This window comes from Aquarana catesbeiana, linkage group LG04, assembly GCF_042186555.1.
Source record: "Aquarana catesbeiana isolate 2022-GZ linkage group LG04, ASM4218655v1, whole genome shotgun sequence".
NCBI classification, from domain to species: Eukaryota; Metazoa; Chordata; class Amphibia; order Anura; family Ranidae; genus Aquarana; species Aquarana catesbeiana.
The window spans coordinates 53,317,368-53,343,894 of NC_133327.1; the positions used below are offsets into that span (position 1 = coordinate 53,317,368).

The window sequence follows — 26,527 nt, forward strand, 5'->3', positions numbered from 1 at the left end:
ATTTATTTTTATGTGGATTTTTTATGTGAATTTTTTACACATTTGGTGTCACTAATTTTTAATAATTTTACACTATTTTGATTGCTGGATTTTATAGGAATTTTTACTCACCGCTGGATTTATTTGACTATTTATATTTATTCTTATATATTCATTTTCATGCACATTGTGAAGCGCTTCAAATATCATTATTTATTCTTTTTAAGTGACTCTGAAAACACTCTCTTTTGATAGCAGCCTCACTTGGTTTTATGTGTAATTATCAGCTATTTAGCATCACAGCGCTTTGTGTTTTATATATATTTTTTCCACCTATAATAAGGCTTACCTATAGGTACTCTAAATATCTCCTAAACTTGCACTGTTTAGGAGATATTTACTGTATATGCCACCGATTAAGTCTTCAGAGCCCTGTGTTGTGACTGGCGGCTCACGACCGTCATGCGGCCAGCCAGTCACACAGCCAGAGTTTGTGGACCCGAAAGGAAGACAGGCGAAGATGGATGCAGCCTGCAGCTGAGACAACGAGGGCTTTGATGCATACTAACACATTATGCCTTTACTTTTGCAGGTCAGAAAAAACAAACTACGCTTTACTTCCTCTTTAAATGAGTAGACGCTGTTCCTCTACTTTAAATGAGTAAAGCGAGGACTGCAAGCCAGGCCTTCTCGTCCACATCAGTGCCTGACCTCACAAATGCGCTTCTGGAAGAATGGTGAAACATTCCCATAGACACACTCCTAAACCTTGTGGACAGCCTTCCCAGAAGAGTTGAAGCTGTTATTTTGATTATTATTATTTAAGGTACTTATATAGCGCCGTCAATTTACGCAGCACTTTACATATACATTGTACATTCACATTGGTCCCTACCCTCAAGGAGCTCACAATCTAAGGTCGCTACCTCACATTCATATACTAGGGCCAATTTGAACAGAAGCCAATTAACCTACCAGCATGTCTTTGGAGTGTGGAAGGAAACCGGAGTACCTGGAGGAAACCCACGCAGGCACAGGGAGAACATGCAAACTCCAGGCAGGTAGTGTCGTGGTTGGGATTCTGGGATTCGAACCAGCGACCCTTTTTACTGCTAGGCGAGAGAGCTACCCACTACACCACTGTGCCACCCAGTTATAGCTGCAAAGGGTGGGCCAACTCAGTATTGAACCCTACAGACTAATACTGGGATGCCATTAAAGTTCATGTGCGTGTAAAGGCAGGCGTTCCAATACTTTTGATAATATAGTGTATGCCATATCTGCAATATTTATTCGTTTCTCTGGATATATAAAAAAAGAAAGAAAATAACTTAAATGAGAAATATGGCCATACTTCTTTTGTGGGTTTACCTTTGTTCTCCTGTGACCCAGAGTCAGCTAATAGGGGGCTATTGTCCACTATTAGCTGGCAGGGCAGAGCCACACCAAGCTCAAGAAAGATTTCGACAATATTGCCAGGATCAACCCTGCTGCCTGATTGACAGCTGGCACTGCCTTTCAATACACAGCTGGCAAGATGAGGATGAAGGGAGAAGGGTGGATTTTGTGGTATTTAATATAAAGATACACACTTGTCTTTCAAAGAAAGAGCGTGGCCTTGTAATTGTGTAGAAAACATAATCCCAATGTCAGTTGTGCCCACCTGCTGCAGCTCCCCGATCAGCTTGTTCTTGGCCTCAATCAGCTGTGCACATTGTTTTTGCTGAGAGTCCAGTAGAGCCCAGAGCTCCTGGGGAATCTGCTTCTCTCGGCTTAGCAGCCACTTCTTGGTGATTGTCTGAAACTTCTCATAACTGCTCTTGGCTTCATTGTCTATCTTCTCAACCCTGGAGGAGGAACACAAAGGACACATCAATCCTACAATCCAGTTGAAAGCCACAGAAGCCCCCACTTGAATCTACAGAAAAGGTCTGGGTTATCATTGTAGTAACAACAGAGGACTATCTACCTACAAATCATTCACACTGACATTGCTAAAAGCAAACTCTGCACTGCCAGTATGCATAGTTATCGAGTTGGTAAGGTACAACTTGCAGTGCCGCTCTAAGCTGAGACAAAGATCTCCCCGCCGGTTGCAGTGAAGGGAGCAGGCACCTATGCACCATTCAGGGATGTCGAAGCATCATCAGAGAAACCCAGTGCATGAATATGTGAATGAGTGTGGCCTCAGCCAGTGTTGCTCCAGCCACGGTCATAAGCCCTGGTGTCGAGGGCGAAACATATCAGAGGGTGTGGCTGGAGCAGCACTGGCTGAGGCCACACTCAAATCACATATTCATGTACTGGGTCGGTGAGCGGTTTTCCTTTCTTTCTATGAGGATACATAGTTGGTAAGGCTGAATAGATTTTCTTATTTATCTCCACTCTCCACTGGCACTACCAACCATGCAAGGGAGTTCCGCATCCTTACCACTCATACTATAAAGAAACCCTTACACAGTTTAAGATTAAATCGTTCTCATCCAACTTCATTGTATAGCCACGTGTCTTCTAGAGACCTTGGATTAAATAGTTTCCTCCCAATGCTAGAGTCACCATTTAGAGATTTGTATATTTTACGAACATATTCCCTCTTAAGTGTATCTTCTCCAGGGAGAATAAGTTTAATATTTGTAGCCGTTCCTTATAACTGAGGTCCTCCAGCCCCCTTATTAGCTTTGTAGCCTTTCGCTGGCCTCATTCGAGTTCAAACACATCCTTCCTGAAGATTGGTGACCAAAACTGGATGGCATACTCAAGATGTGGCCGAAACAGAGTTTTGTAAATTGGTAGAATTATAGTTTTATGTCTTGAGTAAATACCCTTGTTAATGCATGCTAATAGTCTGCTGGCCTTTGCTTGCTGCAGCTTGGCATTGCATGCTATTGCTGAGTCTACCAGGACCCCCCAGATCCATTTCCAACCTCAAATTCCCCAGAGATTCTCCCCCTAGCAAGTAACTTGCATTCATATTTTAGCTCCAAAGTGCATACCTTTACATTTTTCAGTATTAAACCTCATTTGCCATATAGCTGCCCACTTTTTAACAAGGTTTTAACTAGGTCTTCTTGTTGCCATATCCTTTTGTGTGAAGTTATTGCCCTGCTTAGCTTTGTATTATCAGATAAAAACATACATATATCTGAACAGGCTGATATACAAAACAAAAATGAGGTTACGTTTGTGCCACTATTAGACCCCTTTGACACCGAGGGCGTTTTGCAGGCGCTATAGCGTTAAAAATAGCGCCAGCAATCCGCCCTCAAACAGCTGCAGCATCGTCTCCAGTGTGAAAGCCCGAGGGCTTTCACACCGGAGCGCTGCGCTGGCAGGACGGGAAAAGAAGTCCTGCCAGCAGCTTCTTTCGAGCGGTGAAGGAGAGGTGTGTTTACCGCTCCTCCACCGCTGCTCCCCATTGAAATCAATGGGGCAGCGCTGGGATCCGCCGGCAAAACGCCGCTATTGCGGCGCATTGCGGGCGGTTTTAACCCTTTCTCGGCTGCTAGCAGGGGGTAAAAGCGCCCCGCTAGCGGCCAAAATGCGCCGCTAATCCGACGGTAAAACGCCGCTAAAAATGGCGGCGCTTTACCGCCGACGCTATGGGCGGCCTGGCGTGAAAGGGCTCTTACATGCATATAGCAAGATGTCAATATATATGAGAAAGACATTGCATAAAAATATTTACAGTTGAATAATGTATGCAGTGTGAGTCGGCAGGACATAGGATAAATGCATATGTTTGACTGATATTTTCTACCTCTCTCCATTAAAGTGTTTGTAAACCTCTGACATGAAATATGAACAACACACATCCTTCTATAGTGTGAACTTGTCTCATATAAAAACACTAATGCCGCATACACACGAGCGGAATGTCCGACAAAAAAAGTCAGACGGAAGATTTTCATCGTCTATTCCGATCGTGTGTAGGCCTCATCTGACTTTTTTTTTTTGAAAATTCTGATGGACCTAGAAATACCAACTCCTATCGGGAAAACCGCTCGTCTGTATGCTGTTCCGATGGACCAAAAACGGCGCATGCTCTGAAGCAAGTACGAGACGGAAGCTATTGGCTATTGAACTTCCTTTTTCTAGTCCTGTACGTGTTGTTCGTTCCCACGTTCTGGGCGATCGGACTTTGGTCGGACTTTGGATTGACCATGTGTAGGCAAGACCGCTTGAATGGAATTCCATTGGAGTTCCGTCAGAGAAACCTTCGGAGTTTATTCCGACAGCTAAACCGGTCGTGTGTACGCGGCATAAGTGTCAATTCTGTCTGCTGCTTCATTCCTCTGCTATCTGCATGAATCATTTCTGACAAGTTTTCCTGACATCAAGAGAAAAAAGGTGACAGAAGAGGGAACTCCAGCACACAGCTTGTGATTGACTGCCTCAGCTCTGTTCCTGTGAGCTGTGTGAAGGGGGGGGGTGTCTCTTCCCTCCAATCAGCTCGCAGACCTCCACTCACTGAGCTCTGCAGACTGTAACTTCAGCTCTCCAGCCCCTTTTTTCTGAACTCTCAGACAAGCTGTATAATTTCTGCACTTTGAACAGATGTAGAGGAAAAAAAGACTGCAGATAGACAGATACAACTTATGTATGAGGACTTGTTTTGTCTCTATCACCTGAGGGATAGTCACTTCACTGGGTATATGTAAGGGTTTAAAACAGCTTAAATTTGAAACATATCTACTAGAGACAGTTATGCTGCCTGCATACTAGGCAATATTAGTATGTGGGCTGATTGGAGGAGGGTAAAGTCACCACAAAATTGCCTAGTATAGGAGCATTAAAAAAAAAAGAAAAAAAAACCATGCAGAAATGAGTGGTTAGCACGTCCATTGCGCAGCTCTGGGGTTGTCGGTGCGAATCCCAACCACAGCACCACCTGCCTGGAGTTTGCATGTTCTCCCTGTGCCTGCGTGGGTTTCCTCCAGGTACTCCAGTTTCCTCCCACACTATAAAGAAATGCCGGTAGGTTATTTGGCTCATGTCTAAATTGGCCCTACTATGTGACCTATGACTTTATATTGTAAGCTTCTTGAGGGCAGGGACTGATGTGAATGTACAATATATATGTAAAGTGCTGCGTAAATTGAGGGCGCTATATAAGTACCTGAAATAAATAAATAAATGAACTCGTCCTATACCTCAATCTCTTCAGCTCTTCCTCTGTGGCCCGCCGCTGGGTTTCTCTGGCATCTGCAGCAATCTGTATATTTGTCACCAGCTGTGTGCCGTCACTCACCAGTTTACCGAGCCTCTGTGGTAAAAAGACAATTGGCATAGCTTTTAACTTTCCATTTAACTTGACAGTGAGATTCTATAGTCTTTGATGCCCCCTACAGGTAGGGGAAGCCGAGAGTAGTGCTTGAAATACAATTATAAGAAAGATTTGAACTGTAGAAGCTGGGCCCAAAAAAGACAAGCAGGGGGCAAAAGACTAGTCACCAGTATTTTCTGTTGGCTATCTGCAGATGATTTTTTCCCCATTACCGAGTTACACCACCCTTCACTTGTTCTGCACTGTACCCCTCTGTGGAGGTATCCATTTAGGTGGAGGAATGTCCTTCTTTCCTAATATCAGAGCTGCTCCCTCCGATAAATGGAGATCTGGCTGGCTGGAGGGTAATGTTCAGGAAGGAGCAGGAGAAGTGGAAAAAGCACAAAACCACTGAATCAAAAGAAGTATTCTTTTACAGAAAAATGAAAAATCATACTCAACTAGATGGCTGCAGCACCAAACCCAGCTGCAGTTGCCCCCCGCCGGCTCTACAGCAAGAACTGAGCGTTCAAACAGCAGTTCTCCCCCTCCACTCTGAACAGAGAGCTGGTGACTATCAGTCACCGGCTCTCTGCTCTGCCCCTCCAGAGCTCACTGGAGTTCCGGGCTGTGGAAGGGGCAGGAGCTTCTGGCCAAGTTTCCCAGTGGCTCATTGAAAGGCTGAGCCAGCTGCTGGTCCAGGCTTCTGGGTGGATCCTGACCGTAAAGTCGGGATCTTTTATGAGCCTGGACAGGCTGAGTAATGTTGGACTTTAGCCCGCTGTTGGCTGAAAAGGCAGAATGAACTACACACCTGTGATCCATTGGAGACATACAGCCAAATGAGCTTTGGCTATACTGTAACAGCAGAAAAGCCCTATGAATTCTGGGGAACCAGTAATGGACCACTGATTGTGGAAGAGAGTTCCATATCCTTACCGCCTTGACAGTGAAAAACCCCTTACACAGCTTAAGGTTAAATTGCTTTTCTTCCAGTCTCATTGTGTGGCCCCGTGTCCTCTTACACTCCCTGGGACTGAAAAGTTTCATACTTCCAGTCCACACGATAGTTATATTTGAGTTATACCCAGAGCAAGGTGGGCTATCACCCAATGGTACTATATGTCTTCAGGGAACTCTAGCAAGAATACCTCTGCTTCAACTTTACAATTCTATCACCAGAATGAAAAGGGACCATTGAGAGAGAGCTTTGAATTCCTGATTTGCAGATTAGTTCCGAGGAAATTACACAGTAATCATGACAGTATCATGACAGCCAGCAACTAGCTTTTTAAGAGAGGTCAGCAATGTAGCATCCATATTTCACCACAAGTTTCTTTTAAAGTGTTTGTTAAAGCGGAGTTCCACCCAAAAATGGAACTTCCACTTTTCGGAATCCCCCCCCCCCTCCAGTGTCATATTTGGCACCTTTCAGGGTGGAGCAGATACCTGTATAATCCAGGTATTTGCTCCCACTTCCGGGCATAGATAGCTGCAGTATCCGCGGATAACTATGCTATATCCGGCGCCTCCTCCTCCGACCCCCCCCCCCCCCCGCTGTCTTCTGGGCGACACACAGGTCCCAGAAGACAGCAGGGACCAGTGGAATCGTGCAGCGCGACTCGGGTATGCGCAGTAGGGAACCAGGCTGTGAAGCCGCAAGGCTTCACTTCCTGATTCCCTTACCAAAGATGGAGGTGCCTCCACCCGAGAGCCGAGGAACAGATCGGTTTCGGGTGCCGACATCGCAGGCGGCCTGGACTGGTAAGTGTCGATATTTTAAAAGTCAGCAGCTGCAGTATTTGAGCTGCTGACTTTTAAAGAAAATCGGCGGAACTCCGCTTTAACCCCCCCCAAAAAAAAAAAATACAGATCCTGGTCCCTTAAACCAGATTAAAAAGCACAGTGCTTGTGCTGTGTAATCTGCCCCCCTTTAAATGGTAAAAAACCTCCCTGATCCCTCCACTTCGTGTGTCCCCCTCTCTCTACGCTGACCACGAAAATCAGGGCTACGTCCCTTCGTCATCCACAGCTGTCCCCTCTGCTCTCATCTCTCCCCCTCACCCCCTCCTTCCTGCCATCTCTGCGTCTGTGTCTCTGCCCCCCCCCCAGCCACTATTCGTAAAGAAAAAAAGTTATAGATTGTCACTGCCAGCCCCTCTATAATAGGCAGGCATAGCTAACTGTATAAATCTTTTATATAAATGAGACTTGTAAATACAGATAGCGCGATCTTCAGGCCGGTCATTTGACTCTCGGCCAGTTTCCAGGGCTACTGCAGGAGGGGCTGAGCGGCCATGTGATCTCCCTGGCTGACATCAGAGGGAGATCTTGGCCCCTCCTGCAGAAGCCATCCATTGGATCGGTACAGCAGCCGCAAATCATGTGACCGGCCTGAAGAAAGCTCTAAACAAGTATTTACAAGCCTAGTTTTTAAAAAAAGACAGGTATAGTGTGCTATGCCATGCTCTAATACAGGGGCTATCATAGACTTCATAATATGGATTAACAAACATTTTAATGCTGAACTCTAGCAAAACAGTTCAATACACAAATGAAATACATACTGTATAAGAGAGCAATTTTAAAAGATCAGGTCTTCTCCAATGTGCTGTGGGACAGAGCTGTGTAAAACCTCAGTACTGGATAGAAAGTTTTGCATTTCTTTCTATCCAGCACTGAGGTTTTACACAGCTCTTCCCCACAGCACATTGGAGAAGACCTGATCTTTCTCTGCAACAGTTTGACTTTACATACGTTTTTTCATTGTATACATCAATGAAGCACAGCTGTGATGTGATTTGGGAAAGGGTCCTGTGCTACTTTGGTGTGACTTACAATGCAGTTTGCCCCATGCAAACCACATCCAAAACACAATCAAAGTCGCAAATCAGATCAAAATGGCATTGCAGTAGTGGGAACCAAGCCTAAGAATATTGTTTAGTGTCACTTTAAGACCTGTCATAACTGTGAATTTCTTCAAACATAAAAGAGAAATTTGGCTTGAAAACATACAAAGAAGGTGTGTGAGGAATGTCTGAGAGGGGCCTATATTAAGTTGAAGGGGCCACTAACAGGGCTACTCCAGTTGTGGATTCTTATCTAGAAATGTATGGAATGTTTGATTATCAGTATAGATAAATCCTCAGACATGCCACTTATGTGAAGTACTACGTATATGTGAACATTTCCTTCATTGGACTCTCACCTGTCTGCTGTCCTCAATCTGCTTGTAACTCTTGCGTTGTTCTTCATTCTGCTCGAATATGGAAGCCGGGTCCTCGCCAAGTGCCTCCCTGAATGCCAAAAGAGAAAAAAGAATTGATTGGCCACTTACACTGACTGTAAACAAGCTGATTTTTTTTGACCATCATGACAAAGATTTTAAAATGGCTGAGGCCAAAGGGAATGATTTTAAAGTGGACAACTCAGCAACCGACAGGTCAGCAATGATACATTTTGACAGAACACTATACAGTATACAGCAACATTGGCATTTTTCAAACAAAGCTCCGCCTTTTCTAAATAAAAAAGAAGCCCAATCGGGTGGCTGTGTCATTGTATTCCCAGAGCGGGGATTCTTCCACTTGCCAACGTATATTGATCAGCCCTGCAGCCGCTGATCAAAATACATTTTCCAACAAAGGTCAATCATCAGATCAACTTCTGTTGAGCAGGAATGGCCACAGATGGATTCAAATTGGGCCGGTCCGTCCGAGTCTCGATCCATATAGGTTAGGTACACATTCTTTTAAATCAAATAATTTTTATTTTATTTTTTATGTTGTAATACATATAATCAAAATAAATCAAATTAATCCATAAGATATTTTTGTTGTAATACATATAAACAAATAATATATCAAATTAGTCCATAATATATTATTATTGTGATACATATAAACAAATAATATATCAACTTAATCCATAAAGTGTCATAAAGTAAGAAAACACACAAAACAAACAAATCTCGCACCCCTCTGACTATAATAACGTAACATATAATAAGGGAAACATAGTAGAAACATAGATACATTCTGCACATTAAACTCATCCAATATCAATCATCAGTCTATGGCTACTTCCTCCAAGTGGATTCAATTTATATTTTCCCATCATTCTTCTACTCCTCACCCTTCTACCCCAGCTCTCTACTCTCATCTATCTCCTCTACCTTCACTCCTCTCCACTAGATAAATCATCATTTAATACATTATTAGAGTCTATCCAATGTGACCATATTTTACCAAACCTATGGGGTGTACCTCTATGCTTAAATGTTAATTCTTCTCTTTTAAGTATATAATTAAGTTTCTCAGCCCATTGCTTATGGGTTGGAGGGGCAGCGGATGTCCATTTTTGTTGAATGACTTTTCGTGCTAAATATAGGGATCTTATCCACATAGTATGCATATCTGCTCCATCAGGTATTATACCCAGTAGTGCAAGTTTAGGATTCCCTATTATCTCAGTGGAGCACAATGAATTTTAGGTACACATTCTGTTTATACAAAGCCCACAACATTGAGACTATCTCACGGCCAAAAGTTGGCACATAGGCAGGCTGAGAGGACTGGCAGCCACAGCGTTTCAGGAACTGTTTGTATTACCAATCAACAGAGTTGCAATGTATGGATGTAGTCCCAGTAGACTTTTTATATGTTTTTAACATTTTTATATGTTTGAATAGTTAGTGACAAAGAGCGCAATCTATTGTTTTATGTTCTCCTTTAATGGGTGATCGTACCCAAGGACTCATTTACACATGCAACGCTCTGTGGCGGTGGTTCGCTTTATGCAGAGTGGCGCAGGCATGGCTGTAACTGTGGTCATATGATCAGAAGCCAATCCCGCCAGCTACTGATCTTTAGTCAAGGCCAAGAACTCATTTTGTGCTCGGAGTGTGCAGTGAGGATGCTCTCAGCACATAAACATCGCCCGCCCAGTGATGCATATATGCGGCATGTGTGCATTAAAGCCCACTCTTTTGCCACCACACAAATTTTGCATAAGATGTAGGGGTGTTCTAAGGGTTTAGCATTGCACTTATTATTTATATTGCCTTATTTACATGACTTCAGCATCTAGGGAAAACTCTGGGAATCTCAATCTAGGAATGATCTCTTTGAAAGGTAATGCATATATGTAGGTGTTCCAACATCCATTGCATGTAAAACATTTTTTTTATCTGATACTAGGTTTGCTTTAATGCCACACCTTGCATCTTTTATACTGTATATATTTCTATAACTGCATATTATATAATTCCATCTGCGGGGAGAGACTAATGGCGCGTACACACGAGCAGAATTTCCAACAAAAAGAGTCCGATGGGAGCTTTATATCGTATATTCCGACCGTGTGTATGCCCATCGGACTTTTTCCTTCGAAAAATTCAGACGGACTTAGATAGAGAACATGTTCTATATTTTTCCGACGGAACAAATTACTATCGGAAAAAACGCTCGTCTGTATGCTGTTCCGACACACCAAAAACGATGCATGCTCTGAAGCAAGTACAAGACGGAAGCTATTGGCTGCTGGCTATTGAACTTCCATTTTCTAGTCCCTTCATACGTGTTGTACGTCACCGTGTTCTGGACGGTCAGAATTTGGTGTGACCGTGTGTATGCAAGACAGCTTGAGCGGAATTCTGTCGGAAGTCTGTCGGAAAAACCTTCAGAGTTTATTCCGAAGGCAAAACCGGTCATGTGTACGGGGCATTAGTGGTTCAATCTGAATATACAGTCAGTTCAGGGGCCTTCACAATTTGCTCTTCCTTATGGTGTTCCTTATGGGTAAGATAGAAGTGCTGTTAGCCCTGAAGAAGGGGGGGGTCCATTCCCCTGCAACAGGGTGGCTTGATGTACACATTTACACTTTTAATAAACATCTTACAAACCATACATCAAAGTTGCAGTCTTTTGGACACCAAGCGCTCCTTCTATCCTACCCAAATATACCAATGACAGAAGAAGACCTCCACCAGGACAGAACTCGGGGGGGGGGGGGGGGCATTTTTCCCCTGGGTCAATACAAAGAAAATACACCATATGTTGGGCTGGGGGCCCTGTGCGGACATACACCCCCACTAAGACCTCATTTAGAATGGGGCCACAGTCAGCGACAGCTGCTGAGTGTTATATATCTACCTGCTCCCTTATTAGACTTCTGATCTTCCAGTATTCCCTTTCCTTTGCGGCTCTGAGACGCTATGAGGTTGATTTACTAAAGGCAAATCCACTTTGCATTACAAGTGCAGTGCAAGTGCACTTGTAAGTGCAGTCACTGTAGATCTGAGGGGGACATGCAAGGAAAATAAAAAACAGCATTTTTGCTTGTACATGATTGGATGATGAACTCAGCAGTATGAATATTCTGAGTATTTATACCACTTTTGTCTGTTTGGATCAGCCATTTTAGGTGTTGCAGCAGTGCCCCTTAGCATAGGTATTTCCGATAGCGCAGGAGTTTCTTCATTATTTATCGATGAAATCAGCAGTGCTTCCCCTCATTTCACATCTTCCCCTCAGATCTACAGTGACTGCACTTACAAGTGCACTTGCAGTGCGCTTGTAGTGCAAAGTGGATTTGCCTTTAGTAAATCAACCCCACTATGAGCTAATGCAGAGCGCTGCAAAGAAAGTTAACGCTGGAAGGATGTAATACTGTAAAATGTGTTGTGCTCATTTGCTAAAAGAAGTTCAAAGAGGCAATAAAGTCTGGTGTTTTACTTAGTATTTTGTTAATCTCTTGCTGCCGACATACCCCATAAACTATATTACCAAAAGTATTGGGACGCCTGCTTTTACACACACATGAACTGTAATGGCATCCCAGTCTTAGTCCGTAGGGTTCAATATTGAGTTGGCAATTTTTTTTATTTGAGAATCTTGCAAACAAGAAACACATTCCAACTTCTTTTTTTTTATACAAAAATATAAAAAAATAAATATTATACATATATACATACATACATATATACATATACACACATACATATATTTCCTCTTTTCTTTTTTTTTTCAAATATGCATAACATATTGTATATACGACTAAACATAATAATAAAGGCTTACTTCAACCTATAATATATGAACAAAAGGGTTTTTTTTTCAACCAAGAGGAATATCACTGTATTGTATTATATTATACTATATTCATATATCACTAAATAGCACAGACATCTTCAACAATTCTACACATTACTCAACTTGATTAACATTCAGACCAAGAAACATAGATTATCATGTGTATGTAGCCTTTCTTCAAAATTATGTTTATCCTTGAAAATCTAAAGGAGTGTCCAGAGAGAAAACAGGGAAAGAACCCAACACCCAGAGATCAACAAACAGCAGCTACAGGCATGATATTCCTCCACGCCTTTATCCAGACCCTTTGCCGCCATCTGTCTTTCTCGAGACCCCGAATTTTCCCTACCTCACCAAGAATCTCACACACCACCACCGGAACAGGAAGGACTTTCTGCCGAAGGGATACCTGACACCGTGCATTCCAGGTGTAATATCGGACTACTAAGCTGACTAGAAAAAGAGTGTCCAAATCAAATCCCTTGCGATTCTGCAATGCTCCATACACTCACTCAGCATAAGACATGCAAGGCAGGAAAGGAATATTCAGAGCCCTCCCCACCTTTTTATAGACTTCTATATTGAAAGGGCACTGAAGCAAGAAGTGGTCCATGGTTTCCACTTCACCCTGACACTCCACTCTTGGACAACCACGATTGTCCAAAGAGCGGCACTTCACGTTCCCCCTCACATAGAGCCTACCGTGGAAAGCGAGCCAGGCCTGGTCCCTAAATTTCAAGGGAATCCGCTCAGAATTTATTAAACGTAAACCCTCCCTCATAATATGACCTGGGCAATCCCTTAAGGCCAGTGGCGCATGAAAGACAGTACCCACGATCTTCTCCCCCAGGAGTCTCCTAGGAAGGGACCTGATATCCTCCGCTGTCACATGTCACCGTTTAAGAATTTTCAGGCACAGGGCAACATAAGCTGGGAGCTTACCATGCTTGATCCTTAGGCTTTTCACTGGCCCGCCACTCTCCCAACAGCCCAGAAAAGGTCTAAACCAGATCTGGAAAATACCTACCCATCCAGGCGGTCTCTCTGCTAGCATGTTACCAAAATTGTGTTTCAAAAACATCAGAGAGAAGAACACAACCGGGTTGACCATCCCTAGGCCACCCTTCCACCTAGATAGGTAAGTCACATTCCGCTTCACAAGATTCAGCCTGTTCCCCCATAATAATTGGAAGAAACAACTATAAATCCTGGTATAGCAAGACTCTGGCAAGATGCAAATAAAGCTGACATACAAAAAGGTAGGAATCAGGTAGGTCTTAATCAAGTCCACCCTTTCCCTCAAGGAGAGCCGCCACCCTTTCCAGCATTTCACCTTGACATCAGCATCATTCAGCCTGGCTTCCCAATTTGACTTACTGTAATCATCAGGGCCAAACTCGATGCCTAATACTTTGACTTTCTGCTGAGGCCTCGGGAAGGTGTCCGGAAGTGCAAAGCTCTCACCTCCCTCGCTCATCCAAAAAACTTCACTTTTATCACGGTTGACCTTGGAGCCTGATGCCTCGGAATACTGCTCTATAACTGAAACCACCTCCTGTGCCTCCTCTGTCCCAGAGATAAAGACAGAAACGTCATCAGCATAGGCTACAACCCTCAAGGGCGGCTCACCAGTAATGCCCACCGGCACCCTGCACAACGGTCCGCTCTCTAGCCTTCTGATGAAGGGGTCGATTGCGAACACGTATAGCAAAGGGCTCAGCGGACACCCCTGGCGCACCCCCGATCCAACCCTGAAGGGCCGTCCAACCCAACCGTTAACAAGCATGAAGCTCTCTGCCTCTCTGTATAAAGTCTTAAGCCATCCAATAAACCCACCCTCCAGGCCATACTTGTCAAGGAGAAGCCAGAGGTACTCATGATTGACACGATCAAAAGCCTTCGCCTGATCCAGTGCCAGCAAATACTTTCCCCAGCCTTCAGCCCTGCAACGTTCCAGAGCCTCCCGGACAGCTAACACCGCTGAGAAAGTGCTTCTGCCCTGGACCGAACAGTGCTGCTGACGAGAAAGCAATCTGTCTGCTACTGACGACAAGCGCCAGAAAATTATCTTCGCCAGAATCTTTCTATCGACATTGAGAAGGCTAATGGGGCGCCAATTCTCAATCATTGAGGGATCCTTGCCTTTTGACAACAGAATCACAGCAGATTGTCTCATGGAGGGAGGGAGCGAACCCTCCTGCAGACAGCCGTTAAATACCTCCACAAGATAAGGTACCAAGCTGGATTTGAAAATCTTATAAAATTTAGCCGTCAATCCGTCTGGCCCAGGGGTTTTCTTAATAGCCAGACCATCTATAGCTTTGACTACCTCTTCTGCTGTGATTCCCCCTGTCAAACTTGCAAGCGGAATGTTATTTCCCAGACCTGGTGTAGAATCCAGAAAACTCTACATCTTTGCCCGATCGAGGTACTTCTCCCCCAGAAGATCCACATAAAAAGACCTTGAGACCTCCAGGATCCCTGACCTGGATTTCGTCAAAGAGCCGTACTATCCCTTAGCCCAACAACCGTCTTAACTGCTGCGCTTTGTTTGCAGTTCTGATAAGGGTCAGGCGAGTGATATTTCCCGTAGTCCCTTTCCAGAACCAAAGAAGCGTGCCGGTCATACTGATACTTCCTAAGGAGAAGTTTCACCTCAGAGATTGCCCCGGAATCTCCACCACTCGAGACAAGGCGATCAAGTTTTCTCCGCAGCTGCTGGTAGGCAATGTACTTACCAAGCTGTTTCCTTTTTCCTATGGCCTTGAAAAACCCACTAATCCGGCTTTTGGCAAGCTCCCACCACTCCGACTTACTGCTGCAGAAATCCAGGATGGTTACCTGAGCCTGAAAAAAATCCTCAAAAGATTGTCTTACCTCCTCGTCATCCAGCAGAGCCGAATTCATCCTCCAAATACCCTTTCCTTTAGGTGGCATATCTGAAGCATTGAGAATCACAGACAGCAAAAGGTGATCAGAAAACTCCACCATACGACACTCAGGAGCCGAAAAGGCAGAGTCCCCTTTTAAAAAAAAACCTATCTATCCTGCTCTCACAACTGCCTCGCCTAAATGTGTACCCCGTGCTGTCTGGGCAACGCTTAATATGCGCATCTTCCAGACCTGCTTCCCTGGCTATCGTATTAAGAAAAAGGCTATCATATCTCAGGCTGTCAGTGGAGCCTTTACTGTCTTTGGGCCTAGTAATGGTGTTAAAATCACCTCCAAAGACAACTTGCTGAGATGTAAAAAGGAAAGGCTTAATCTTTGTAAAGAGGCATTTCCTCTCCCATCTAGTCTGTAGTCCATAAATATTTATTAAACGCAGATCATGCCCCTTCACAGAGACGTCCAGGACCATACACCTTCCAATCTCTACCTCGATAACCCGCCGACACGTTACCATGCCAGTAAAAAGTACTGCAACTCCGCTGTAAGGCTCAGCCACAAGAGACCAGAAGGAGGGCCCACGCCTCCACTCCCTCTTTGCCAGGTGGACATAGGCAAGTCTATTTAGCCGGGTCTCTTGCAAAAATAAAATATCAGCATCCATCTCGCTGAGCAAAAATAAGGCCATATTACGAGCCCTTACAGATTTTATGCTGGCAACATTAATCGTTGCCAACTTTATCGGAGTGGGAACTGCCATCAGGATGATTGAGCTAGGCGTTTCTTAGCCTGAGCTCCCTCCCCCCTTACTGGAGACCTTGACCTCTTTAGAGAACACTCTACCTCATCTTCCTCCATCTGAGACACGGAATTAGAAGACTCCTCCTCCCCCTCGGATAAGGACCCAAACTTGTTTCCCAGCGGTAGATCATCTAAGGATGAAACCGAGGAGGCAGAGGTCAGGACTATCTTATTCCTCCTTCTCCCCACCTTGGTCCACTCTCCCTCCTCCCCTGAAACATTACCCTGAAAGACCTCATCTACATTATTAGCAGTGGCAACTTCCCCCTTCTTCACCTTAGAACCTCCACTAGAGGTTTTACGCTGCCTTAGGGAAGGCCCTGATGAAGCTGCCACCTCAGATCTGTACGAATCTGCCCCTTTGGCAGCCTCAGACAATCTGGATGACTTATTTACTTTTGGAACACTGGGCACTTGAAACACTGGGGAAGAACACACAACAGAAGTAGACACAGGCACAGCAGGGAGCACAGACTGGGGAGCAGACACAGTAGGGATCACACCTTCAGGCTGGGAAACTGACACCTAGGGGGGGTCCTCAGGACTAGCTGAAACAGCTCCACCAACCCCTTGCTGCCCCCCACGTTCCTCCTCCTCCATCCTCAGAAGTTCTTCCACCACCTCTGGCTGATTATGGAGGGCTTCAGGGCAAAGACTATAGGGGTGACCTAACTTGTTACAAAGATTACAATGAATACTATTGCAGTCTTTTGCAACATGCCCTGAGCCCTGACAGAGGGAACATTTCTGCACAGAACATGAGCTTGAAAAATGCCCCTTTTCACCACAGCGATGACACAACTTTGGTTGCCCTGCATAAAAAGTAATAATCCTATCACGACCTATGAAGGCAGACGAAGGGATGTGCTTAACAACATTACCCGTGACATGCAGTTTTACCAACACCGTCCAACCTCCTGTCCAAATCCCCCTATCATCTACAACTTTCCTCAATGGAGCTTGGACATCAGCATATCTCCCCAACCACACCACCAGATCCGCAGCAGGAATGGACTCATTGCGTACTAGAATGGTGACGTTCTTATATAATGGCTGGCGAGAGATTACTTTGGGTGACAAACCTGCCCATTTTGGGGAATCCTTCCACCTCTGCTCATACCTCTCCCAAAAGACATCTAATCCTTCCGCCTTGACAAAGGAGAGGTCATACTCATATGACCCAACTGGGCTGATAAGGGCAAAAACCTCCTCTGCTTTAAAACCCATCCCCAGAATACGGTCCACCACATCTCTCCTATTTGGGGTGGGGGCCTTCTCCAGTCCACCTCAATTGAACCACATTGCGGCGTTTAAAGGAGCTACCAGATGGTGTCAGATTGGCCTGACCTTCACTCACATCAGTCCTAGTGACCGCAGAATAACTGGCCCTACTCACCCTTGGGACAGGTGCAGCCACCGCTGCAGCATAAGAAATAACTGCACTCCTTGCAACATCCCGCACATCACTCTTAGTTACAGACCCCTCTTTAGAAACAACATTATCATCAACAGATGGAACAGAGACTTCTGACACAGAAATATCATTTACATTACCCTTGGTAATTCTTACTTCATTACCAGTAACTAAAGGGTTACTAACAGCAGAGATGTCTTTATCAGCACTCTTCACAGCAGAGTCTGCACACCCCTCACTGGCTCTCTGTACACAGGTGGTAGTCTCAGCCAGGAGATGAGCTTGCTCTCCACTGCCCTCTACAGCACCATCTATAGGAACTACATCTCCATTATGTTGTATAGGCAAATCTTTAACAAAAACGGCTTTTTCAGCCAACCGATGTTTCAAAGGTTTTGGGGGGACATCACTATCCTCTTCTTCATCCTCAGATGATCCAGACACGGCAAACTTGCGACCATGCAAAGGGGATTCCATTTCTGTTATTAACTTAAGCATTCCTGCTCCCTTCACAGGCTCAGATGGATCATCTTGCTCCATAGCCTCCTGCTGCGGTGACAAGGGCACAGAACTTCCTTGGCCCAGTGGCATACTGGCAGTCAAAACACCTGACTGCTGATCACCCGCAGCCTGTGTGCCAGAGCTTTCTCCACTTTCTACAGGCATACTGATACTTGGCTCAGAATGTAAAGATTTTCCAGCGTGCTGGCCAGAAACACAGTCCAAGCCCGAAGAAACTTTTTTGCTTTGCACTGACCTTTCTTTCTCGCACTCCGGTGATGCTTCTCCTCCACTGGACTCTATGGTCCCTCTGCGCATTGTACGGAAGCGATCATCATTGCCATATTTCTCCTTGAAAGCTCCGCTGGTTTCTTTCAATGCGGCCACCAGCAGACTCTGCTTTTCCACTTTAGCCTCCAAAGCCATTAACTCAGGCCGCATCTGTCTTCTCTTAGAACTGTGAAGCCGGTCATTTGCAATTTTTTTATGTTTGAAGTCAAACTTCAACTTCGCCAGTACTTCCTCCTCCTTGGTAATTCTCGCAATCCTAGCACAAACCTTCTTTCTGTAGGCTGACAGGCTTTCACCTTTAGCTGGGCCATTTCCCAGGTCCTCAAACACTGGTATGGGAGGACCGGTACTCTGGCCATCCGGGGGATCCTCCCCTGGGTCCACCCCAGATTCCTGCATCCACTCTGGGTATAGGGAGTAATCAAGCTTCCTGGATCAGTAGGCCTCTCTGGAGCTCAGGAGATCAGCAGTAGTGCAGCCACACCCTTTGCAGCTATAACAGCTTCAACTCTTCTGGGAAGGCTGTTCACAAGGTTTAGGAGTGTGTATATGGGAGTGTTTGACCATTCTTCCAGAAGCGCATTTGTGAGATCAGACACCGATGCTAATATCACTTTAAAAGCGGTGTTCCGCCAAAAAAAATAAAGGCCAGCATCTACACATACTGCAGCTGCTGGCTTTCAATAATAAAACACCTACCTGTCCTGGAGTCCCGCGATGTCGGCACTGCAGATGGTGTTACCATAAGCTGTCAGGTGCTGCCGCCGCCATTGCGGGTAAGGGAGCCTGGCAGTGTAGCCTTACGGCTTCACGCCGGGAATCCTTCTGCGCATGCGCGAGGCCCAGCTCCTCTCTCCTACTGGCCCAGCGACAGGGAGAGGAGGAGGGAGCCCCGCAGTGGAATCGCGGGCCGCGGCCAGACTCCCGGAAGTGGGTACAGGATACCTGTGAAAGAAAGGTATGCTGTCCCCCCTCCCCCCTGAAAGGTGCCAATTGTGGCACCGGAGGGGGAGAGGAGACAAATGAGTGGACGTTCCACTTTTGGGTGGAACTCCGCTTTAAGGTATCATTTAAGGCTATTTTTTTTTTTTGTTTTTTTTGTTTTGGATATAGTGGAGAGAGATTAGAACCCCTGTCAGGTTTTTATAGCTGTCTGTGCCCTCAAGAGATTCACTCTCTTGATTTGTCTGGTTTATCATTATCAGTGAAAGTAAAAGAAAATACTAAATCTAGGGTTGTCACCAGAACAGGAATAGAGAAAAAGTCTTCCAATGGGGACGCTAGTTCTGGTGACAACCAGACATTGCCTCACTTTGGAGAGATTTCCTCTCCCTTCCTGTTGTGGCTATGGGACCGGAAGTGAAGGGAAATCTCCCCAATGGGATGGAGATGCCTAAAAAACTGACTGTTCTACTTCAAAGGGACGGGCTGGAAGCGGGTAATACACATAGAAATAGGTAGGCGCTTGTTAGCACACCAGCCTATTTAACACATGGGGGATGGGGATGGTCAGGGAGAATATTTAAAAATAAAATGACTAATAAAAAGTCCATAAAGTCCGTGTACTAGCACCTAAAAGGCAGCCCAGTGAAAGGTAAGAAGCAACATCTGGAACAGCTAAGGATAAAACACAGGCGCCACTCTAAGTGCAGTATAAAAGTAAATTGAATTCACAAAGGGGTATAGGTACTCACAAGAGTAAGGTAGTAACAGGCATTAGGCACAAATGCCGAGTGTCCGTGAAGGGAGTACATCCATGGAGCTGCTTGCTAGTGGCTCAGAGCGGGCTGCGCCGGTGGTCACCGACACTTCCTGGATCTGGAACACACAGGGGGCCCTGCACCTATACCCGTTTGTGAATAAAATTCACTTTTATACTGCACTTAGAGTGGCGCCTGTGTTTTATCCTGGAAGCGGGTAATGTAGGTTCGTATAATTTTCAGCAGCCTCCTATTTCAGTTCATAACATACTTCACCATTTACAATCCATCCCTTACAATCCTCTTTTTTAGCACATACTATATATGTGAAAAAATGTTATAATAAAATTCTGTTCACCATGATCACAAATCACAGCAGTGCAGTCTGTGTGTGGCAGTCTGTGTGTGGTGCCCTTTTCTTAGCCAACTGGAATCTGTCCCCACTGTGAAAGGACCGGTTGTTTGTGTTTGCCTCCCAAAAGGTTCCAGTCCTCCCCTGACCTCCACCACAGTGCAGGAAGAGGACAGATTGAATGGTAAGGTACTCACAGTACTTGGGGCATCTCAAATTACAGTGAAGATTTTGTGCCAATCATAAATGTCACCTGACAATGGGAATTTGTCTATGATATCTGGATGTGTGTAGCATCTCACCGTCTCTTGGCTTCGATCCTGGCATTGATGCGGAGCCTTCTTGCCTGGATCCTCTCTTGCTGGTCCTCGGAGTCTAGGGAGGGGCCGGTGTTTGCAGTTTCCTCCCTGTCCGCAGCTGTAGAGTCCCAGCTCATGATGTGTATGTGACAGTGCCAGCAATTGCAGGAATTCTGAGGACAAAGAGTTATTAATACTTAAAGAACAACCCCATTTTTGTTAAGGAAAAAAACAATCCCCTCTGGGTCATGTATGTACATTACAAGGAGTATAACAAAACGTTGTTGCAATTTTCTACCTGTTTCTGCTCTGATGAAAAAGTGGTTTGATGCCTGCAGAATGAATCTAAATAAGAGTGACTTTTTCAATATTAATCAACTGATGCTCCTGTAGTGCTCTAATGAGGAAAGTGGTGGTGTATGCATCTCTTTAGATATGAGTAACCCCTTGGGACTATCTCACCAAAAATGAATTGTATGTTGCAGGGGATGCCTAAAATCTGATTTGTACCTTAATGCAGACTTCTGGGAAAATCAGTGAGCCAATCACAATCAGAAGCAGGAAACATTTCTGGGGAAATTCTGTACACCATCTGTGTACGGATCACCTCCAGGTAGCCATATTGCATTGAATTTTACAGAAAATAATAAATATGTAGATTGAAAAAGAAAGTAATTTTAATACCATTCAGTTACAATATGGCTTGGGTAGCAATTGTTTATGCTAGAGCTGCACGATTCTGGGAAAAATGAGAATCACAATTTTTTTTGCTTAGAATAAAGATCACGATACTCACGGCGTGACATCATCTTTCACATTATACAAAAAAATTGGGTTAACATTACTGTTTGGTTTTTATTTTATTCATTAAAGTGTATGTTTTTCCTAAAGAATTGCATTTGAAAGACCGCTTCGCAAATACAGTGTGACATAAAATATTGCAACATCCATTTTATTCTCTAGGGTCTCTGCTAAAAAATATATATATAATGTTTTGGGTTCTAAGTAATTTTCTAGCAAAAAATAATGATTTTTAACGTGAAACAAACAAGTGTCAGAAAAAGGTTTAGTCTTTAAAGGAGAAGTCCAGCCTGAGCTCGTTTGGCTGGGCTTCTCCTATGGGTCACAGGAGTGTAAATCATTTTTCACTCCTGTGACCCGTTTTCAGCAGAGAGCAGACTGAAGTCTGCTCTCTGTTGACGTCACAGGAATCAGTCCAGGCACCACATCATCCCGAATCTGGAAGTCTGGACTGACACCCATCTCAGCCTCTCAGTGAGCCACTGAGAGGCTAAGACGGCCGCTCCCCGCCCCTTCACAGCTCAGTGCTCCAGTGAGCGAGGAGGAGCAGAGAGGAGAGATGCTGACAGTCAGCAGCTCTCTGCTCGGGGAGCTGTGAGAACCGAGCCATCAGTGATGTTCGATCGCTCGGTTCTCAGTGTAGAGGCGCCAGGGGACAAATGCAGCATCGGCCCGATGCCGCATCCACCTAGGTAGTATGATGGGGGAAACCCCCCCAAACCCATACTTCTCTTTTAAGTGGTTAAACTTCCCACATTTTCTAAAGAACAAAACATTACAATGTTTATAGTTAGCTCAGCGGCTGAGGAACGTTGTAAAACTTGGCAGACTGCCTGTTTTTTTGGGGGTTTTTTGACAGCTGTGGGCTTGAGAAGAGAACTCCGCATAGAATTGGGAAAATGCTTTGTTAAGATCGTGAGGGGGAAAGATCGCAATCTCGATTCTTAACGATTATTCGTGCAGCTCTAGTATATGCTATATTATTTTCTTACGTGCTATTTTTTTGCACAAAAATGAAGTTACCCTTTAAGTTGTAAATTTAAGCTTATAAAAGGAAGTTTTCTGGTGTAATGGAAATTTGTAAGTTCTGTATATAATTGTATTCTATTTTGTATGTATTGCACACTGCCCTCACTGTGTACACGGCACTGATAATGTTTTTAGTACGTTTGCATTCTTTCAAGTCCTGATTAGAATTAGTCTGCCTATGTTACGCCCCTTGTAATAATAGCAAAGAAGGTAACATTGGTGGGTTGCGTGGAAGTAAGAAAGTTAAGGACAGTAATACTGGGGGTACTTGGGAGCAATAATAGGCAGGTCAGTAACACTGGGGGTACTTGGGAGCAATAATAGGCAGGTCAGTAACACTGGGGGTACTCGGGAGAAATAATAGGCAGGTCAGTAACACTGGGGGTACTTGGGAGAAATAATAGGCAGGTCAGTAACACTGGGGGTACTCGGGAGAAATAATAGGCAGGTCAGGAACACTGGGGGTACTCGGGAGAAATAATAGGCAGGTCAGGAACACTAGGGGTACTCGGGAGAAATAATAGGCACGGCAGTAACACTGGGGGTACTCGGGAGCAATAGTAGGCCGATCAGTAACACTGGGGGTACTCGGGAGCAATAATAGGCAGGTCAGGAACACTGGGGGTACTCGGGAGAAATAATAGGCAGGTCAGTAACACTGGGGGTACTTGGGAGCAATAATAGGCAGGTCAGTAACACTGGGGGTACTCAGGAGAAATAATAGGCAGGTCAGTAACATTGGGGGTGCTTGGGAGAAATAGTAGGCAGGTCAGGAACATTGAGGGTGCTCGGGAAAAATAATCGGCAGGGCAGTAACACTGGGGGTGCTCAGGAGAAATAATAGGCAGGGCAGTAACACTGGGAGTACTTGGGAGAAATAATAGGCAGGGCAGTAATACTGGGGGTGCTCGGGAGAAATAATAGGCAGGGCAGTAACACTGGGGGTACTCGGGAGAAATAATAGGCAGGGCAGTAACACTGGGGGTACTCGGGAGAAATAATAGGCCGGTCAGTAACACTGGGGGTACTCGGGAGAAATAATAGGCCGGGCAGTAACACTGGGGGTACTCGGGAGAAATAATAGGCAGGGCAGTAACACTGGGGGTACTTGGGAGAAATAATAGGCAGGGCAGTAACACTGGGGGTACTCGGGAGAAATAATAGGCAGGGCAGTAACACTGGGGGTACTTGGGAGAAATAATAGGCAGGGCAGTAACACTGGGGGTGCTCGGGAGAAATAATAGGCAGGGCAGTAACACTGGGGGTACTCGGAGAAATAATAGGCAGGGCAGTAACACTGGGGGTACTCGGGAGAAATAATAGGCAGGGCAGTAACACTGGGGGTACTCGGGAGAAATAATAGGCAGGGCAGTAACACTGGGGGTACTCGGGAGAAATAATAGGCACGGCAGTAACATTGTAGGTACTAGGATGTAACCATGGTAAGGGCAGTATCAGTGGGAGTAGTGGGGAGCAAAAGTGGTAAGGGTAGTAATATTGGGAGTACTAGGAAGTAATAATAGGAAGGACAAGTATCAGGGGAGTAATAAAGAAAGGACAGTATTATTGGGGGTACTTGGGAAGGTATAATGAGGATAGTTCTAGTGGGGGCAAATTGTGAGCAATAATGAGAAGGAGTTATGACAAACTGTAATATTGAGAGTTACCAGGGGAGCAATAATTGGAAGGACGGTAATATTAGGGGTACGGAGGGAGTAATAATGGCAAGGTGAGCAATACTGAGGGGTGATGGAGAAGCAATAATAGGGAGAACAGTAACATTGAGGATAGTAGGGGGAGTAATAATAAGAAAGACAGCAGTGGTGTGAGGGATGCACACCACACAGTATCGATAATGTAGTGGGGGGCACAGTTTAGGGGTGCGCACAGTCTATCAGGGTCAGGTACAGGTCATGTATGTAGTGGGGGCACAGTTTAGGGGTGCACACAGTCTATCAGGGTCAGGTACAGGTCATGTATGTAGTGTGTGTGGGGCACAGTTTAGGGGTGCACACAGTTTATCAGGGTCAGGTATCGGTCATGTATGTAGCGGGGTGCACAGTTTAGGGGTGCGCACAGTCTATCAGGGTCAGGTACAGGTCATGGATGTAGTGGGGGGCACAGTTTAGGGGTGCACACAGTCTATCAGGGTCAGGTATCGGTCATGTAGTGGGGGGCGCAGTTTAGGGGTGCACACAGTCTATTAGGGTCAGGTACAGGTTATGGATGTAGTGGGGGCACAGTTTAGGGGTACACAGAGTCTATCAGGGTCAGGTATAGGTCATGTAGTGGGGGGCACAGTTTAGGGGTACACAGAGTCTATCAGGGTCAGGTATAGGTCATGTAGTGGGGGGCACAGTTTAGGGGTACACAGAGTCTATCAGGGTCAGGTATAGGTCATGTAGTGGGGGGCACAGTTTAGGGGTACACAGAGTCTATCAGGGTCAGGTATAGGTCATGTAGTGGGGGGCACAGTTTAGGGGTGCACACAGTCTATCAGGGTCAGGACAGGTCATGGATGTAGTGGGGGCACAGTTTAGGGGTGCACACAGTCTATCAGGGTCAGGTATAGGTCATGTAGTGGGGGGCACAGTTTAGGGGTGCACACAGTCTATCAGGGTCAGGACAGGTCATGGATGTAGTGGGGGCACAGTTTAGGGGTGCACACAGTCTATCAGGGTCAGGTATCGGTTATGTAGTGGGGGGGGGCACAGTTTAGGGGTGCACACAGTGTAATAATGAAGCTCGGTGTATAAATATAATTTATATAAAAAATATTTCGTCTCTCCTCTCACCTGCTCTCTCTGTGCTGTTACCTTCTGTTGCTAGGATACTCGGCCCAGTATCCAGCCAATCACCTGGCCTCTCTCCGGACGTCCCTCCCCGTCCACGCCCCCACTCTCCTGTGCCTGCTGCAATAGGCGCTGTGTGCCGGGGGATGATGTGCATGGAGCATACTCCGGAGCATCATGGGAGTTGTAGTTCCCGGAAAGACTCAGGCTGGGTTATCCCGTACAGTCACCGGCAGGGGCGGTATTACAGAACTACAAGTCCCATCAGCGCCATCCCCCGCACGGTCTAAGTCTGACAATCAGCTGTTACTAGTACGGAGCACGATCCTCCTTCTTATGACTGTAATCGGTTCCAATGCTATGTGACACACACTTCTCTCCTTTACCTGTACAATGTGCAGCCAATCCGCGCCTCCCACACTTATCTCCTACATGTCTTTTTGGGTCAGGGGACCTGCGAAGTACAGACATGGGGCTGCACCATATTAGCACAACTAATACGGGGAGGATCAGGGAAGGAAATCACCAATATAAGGTACCTAGGGAGTAGAAATACTGACTGGTGAGAGTACAGCAACACTTGGTGGGGATCATGGAAATCACAGTAATATTGGAGGGAGGTTACTAATAGGAAGGACAGTAATAGATGGCTCACCAGGGTGGTAATTCTGCAAAGAGCAGCAATGCTGGGGGTACACATGGACAGAATCAATAGCAGGACAGTAATATGGGGGGGGAGTACCAGGGTACCGTACTAATACTGGGGAGGACAATAATAGCGGAAGGGGGCGGGTAGGTGTACCGAGGAAGTAATAATGCAAAGGGCAAGAATACTAGGGGGTATCAGAGGAGTAACAATGGGAAGGACAGGAATACTGGGGTACCAGGGGTGCTCCCCTCTAAAGCATGCATAGATCACCCCCATATTTAAAAAGCCCTCACTGGACCCCAGCATCCTGAACAATTTAAGACCCATCTCATTGCTCCCATTCATCTCTAAACTTTTAGAAGGCTTATGCTGGCCATACACTATACGAAAAATCGGCTGAACACATTTTCGAAAAACGAACGTTCGACCGTGACCGCAAACGATCGTGCCATCATGTAATGACCGATAAATTGTTCAGTGGACATGAATAAATAATTTTTTGTTTGTTTTTTTACATATACCTAGTGCAGACAGTTCGGACGGGAAACACATTAACCTTGCAATTTATCGTACGTTCGGCAGAAATTTTCCAAACTTCCCGTTCGTTTTTTTTACCACAAAAACGTTATTGATTTGTGCCCATTAACTTGCCGAAAAACGAACGAAGTGTCTATAT

General features: G+C 45.3%; 1 protein-coding gene across 1 annotated transcript in view; it reads right to left on the minus strand.

Moving 5' to 3' along the window:
- DRC1 (dynein regulatory complex subunit 1) overlaps positions 1-25,336 on the minus strand; it is an 82,308-nt gene extending 56,972 nt beyond the window's left edge. The window contains exons 1-5 of the mRNA XM_073625204.1: positions 25,206-25,336; positions 20,584-20,753; positions 8,451-8,538; positions 5,130-5,242; positions 1,643-1,826 (exon numbers count right to left, since the gene is read on the minus strand). Coding sequence (XP_073481305.1) covers positions 1,643-1,826; positions 5,130-5,242; positions 8,451-8,538; positions 20,584-20,717 — 519 coding nt within the window. The 5' untranslated portion in view covers positions 20,718-20,753; positions 25,206-25,336. The remainder of the gene's footprint in view (positions 1-1,642; positions 1,827-5,129; positions 5,243-8,450; positions 8,539-20,583; positions 20,754-25,205) is intronic.
- Positions 25,337-26,527: the final 1,191 nt, after the last annotated feature.